At 38.5% G+C, this 3,650-nt stretch overlaps 1 protein-coding gene across 1 annotated transcript in view; it reads left to right on the top strand.

Moving 5' to 3' along the window:
- Window positions 1-394: 394 nt before the first annotated feature.
- The window catches only part of LOC116165377, an 18,217-nt gene continuing 14,961 nt past the window's right edge, over window positions 395-3,650 (top strand). Inside the window, exon 1 of the mRNA XM_031479766.1 lies at window positions 395-526. Within this exon, the coding sequence (XP_031335626.1) occupies window positions 395-526 (132 nt within the window). The remainder of the gene's footprint in view (window positions 527-3,650) is intronic.

Below are 3,650 nucleotides of genomic sequence, written 5' to 3'. Positions count from 1 at the left end.
CAAATATCTAGTGTTAACTCAAATTATTCCTAAAAGTCTTCGTCGGTAGATTAACATAAAAAATTTGAATTTTTAATCTCGTAAAAATGTGCTATCCGGAAATAAGCGCGAAAATTGGAAATGGTTGTTGACATAATTCAACGCGAATGCTTGATTAGGAGGCGGATGAAAATATCAAGTTTGCTCATGAAATCGCAATTCGGTTAACAACTAAAAGGGGAGATGTCTATTTAGATGTGTTGATAAATTCATACAAAAATGTAATAAAAATGCGTGGTCGCCAAGTCGGTAACAATAAAATTTAAATGACCCTTAGTAATAACGCAATATGATATAGAAATGGTTGCGGTTCAACCCTAGAACATACTAATGTATAAATTGTGCATGTGAAGGTATGGAATACTCGGGATGCCCGGAATCCAAGAAACAGTACCCGGGGGACTGCCGCCTTTTCTACAAATGCGTCTCACTCTCGGAGGCGGCGCACGCGTACGTTTGGGTGCCATCTCGCTGCAGTGCGGGTCTGGTAAGTTGGGTTCACAATATGTTTGATTTCTTCCCTTATTCTGTCCCCACAGGTTACCGCTAACATGATTAATAACGCACGGCTAACGCCTATCATCTTTTATTTATTATTACTTTTCTCTTGCGAATATTAAAGCGTAATTTAAAATCGCAATCTAAACTAACTTTTCTCTCCCTCGAATAAACTTTAGAGTGTACTTACTCCAATCCATTGCGAAAACACCCTCGGCCGGACAAAAATTTATCTCGCACCATGAATATTTAAGCGTTCAAAATGCTGCCGAAACGAACTATTAAAAATCGCTCAGTTTTCAATTACTAAATTTATTGAAAACGAATACCTTTTTTTCAAAAGTCGAATGACAATTAGCGTCAGTTCCACTCTCGAGCTTTTAAAATGGGATTATCGCATTTCGTTTTTCAATCTTGTCATGAATCATATTTCCACTTTCCATATTCATTTTCTTAAAACAAAAGTTCTGTACTTACATCTCCGCCAATTTCGGAAATCGATTTTCTTAAATTGATGTATAAATTCCTCGCACATTATATCCCAAACATATATTCTTATAAAAACCCGAAATGAACTAAACCATCTAAATGGAATCCATTGCCTCTTCGTGGTTATAAGAAAATGCATTACAACCCCTAGGATCAAGATAATACATTTATTTTAATCGAGGTATCGTTGGCAGAATTAGGTGTCATTTTTCTTAATTTTTATTATTTTGGGTAAATGATGAGCGTGCAAAGCTAATATTTATCCACCAAAATCGCTGCATTCGGTTATACTGGGTGAACACTGAATATATCTTCAAAGCAACGTTTTTTTTAAAGAAGTTTTTTTATAGTTTACAAAATTATAAAAAAGTTCGGTACCAATATACGTACTTTGAATTTGTTTAAATCCGTTCTTTTAAATTTGATTAAATCTATAATGAGTTTTTTATGCTGCTATATCTAAAAAGTGCCGGATTGGGAAGTTTAACAACGGAAAGAAAAGGCCAATACTAGTAAAACTGAATAAAGAACGAGTTAGAACGAGGATCTTCCAGAGCTCAAATAAATTAAAAGGAACGGATATCTGGATCAATGAGGATTATCCCAAGGATGTGCTGCTGGATAGGAAGAGATTAATACCGCAAATGAAGGAGGCAAGAAACAAAGGAGCGAGAGCGGAAATTAAATACAACCGACTGATAATAAATAATGAAGTATATAGGGCAGGCGACGTACTCGGAAGTAAAAGTACTAGCTATAAAAGGACAGCGAATGAAAGATCGCCGGAAGGAGTCAGCTTTGAGGAGCAACTGCGGAAGGCTAGCCGAATCGATATAAAAAACTAACAAGGGTGGAGGAGACGGAAGCGATCGGAAACGAAAAGGGCTATGGACAAGGACACGAATTTCAGATAGGGAAACAAAAACGCAGAAAAGAAAAATTGACTAGAGTTGGCACATGGAACGTACGGGGTACAAATAACGAAGGAGCACTAAAAGAGTTGGCGTCGATTATGAGCGATTATGATATAGATGTCCTGGCAGTACAGGAGACAAAGCAAAAAGGACAACAGGTCATCCCGGTAGACAACTTCACCTTCTATAATAGTGGAGGAGCAAGTAGATACCTAGGGGTGGGGTTTTTAATAAACAGTGAGATCAAGGACGCAATAGTGGATTTTGAGGCCGTAAATGATAGGATTTGTCGACTACGAGTCAGAGGCAGATATAGGAAAATAACAATAGTAAATATACACTCTCCAACGGAGGACAAAGAATTGACAGTTAAGAGTGAGTTCTATGAAGAAGTGGGAAGGATATTGGAGAGAACTCCCAAGTACGATGTCAAAATCGTATTAGGGGATTTAAATGCCAAGATAGAAAGGGAGGAGGAATATATCAAAGTAACCGGGGGTAATAGTAAACACCACGAGTCAAATGAAAACGGAAAAATCGCAATACAGTTTGCTTTGGAAAACAAATTGAAAGTAATGAGCACGAATTTCAAACATAGAGAAATACATCAAACAACGTGGATTTCGCCGGACGCGAAGACCAAAAGCCAGATAGATCACGTACTAATGGAAAGTAAACACCAAAGGTACATACAAAATGTAAGAAGTTACAGAGGCGCCGATATCGACTCAGACCACATCCTAATAATTGCTACACTAAGACAAGGCCCACCAAAGAACTGGAAAGCAGCAAAGACCACATTAGTCAAATATAACGTGGAAAAACTTCTGAACCAAGAGGTGCAAACGGAAGCAGCGAAGCAGCTAGATTATACATTAAAGAAGCTACAGAAACCAGACAATATTGAGGAGGAGTGGAGTCAAATGGAAAACACATTAAAGGACACCATGGAAAAATTGGTGGGAAGAAAAACCAAAGGAAAACAGAAGGATTGGTTCGATGAACAATGCAGGAAGATACTGCAAGTACGGAACGAAGCTAGAATGAAACTACTAATACACAGTACGGAAACAAATAAACGGGAGTACAAAGAAGCAAGGAGAAGGTCTAAGCAAATATGCAGACAAAAGAAGAGAGAGTATTTGGAAGCGAAGCTAGAGAAAATAGGGAAAATGTACGCGAACAAGGAGCTAAGAAACTTCTACCAGGAAGCAAAGAGAAATCGCGAAGACTCAAAGCCCAGCAGCATTCCACATCTAAAAAACAAGGAGGGGGAAATGATCGGGAACACCCACGATAAGGTTAGAATATTTATGCAGTATTACGGGAGACTGGAGAGGGATGAAGAGGAGCAAGAGCGTGAGGAGGATGAGAAAATGCAAGAGAGGATAGAAGAGGGAAGCAACCACGAGGGAATAATGGAACCAACGAAAGCAGAAGTAATAGAAGAGCTAAATAATTTAAAAAATTACAAAAGCACTGGAGAAAATGGCATACCAGCAGAATTATATAAGTGGGGAGGAGAAAGGCTTAAACAGACAGTAACGAATCTGATCATAAAGGCGTGCCACAGGAATGGCATAACGCGATCGTATGCCTAATACATAAGGAAGGGGATAGGTGTATGTGCGAAAATTACCGCGGAATATCGCTTCTCGATGTGGCATATAAGATTTTCGCGCGAATAATACGAAACAGGCTAACTGAGCA

The sequence above is a fragment of the Photinus pyralis genome, unplaced genomic scaffold (assembly GCF_008802855.1).
Source record: "Photinus pyralis isolate 1611_PpyrPB1 unplaced genomic scaffold, Ppyr1.3 Ppyr1.4_LG3a, whole genome shotgun sequence".
Classification (NCBI taxonomy): Eukaryota; Metazoa; Arthropoda; class Insecta; order Coleoptera; family Lampyridae; genus Photinus; species Photinus pyralis.
The sequence above is the reverse complement of the archived record's forward strand: the minus strand, read 5'-3'. Positions and strand labels throughout refer to the sequence as shown.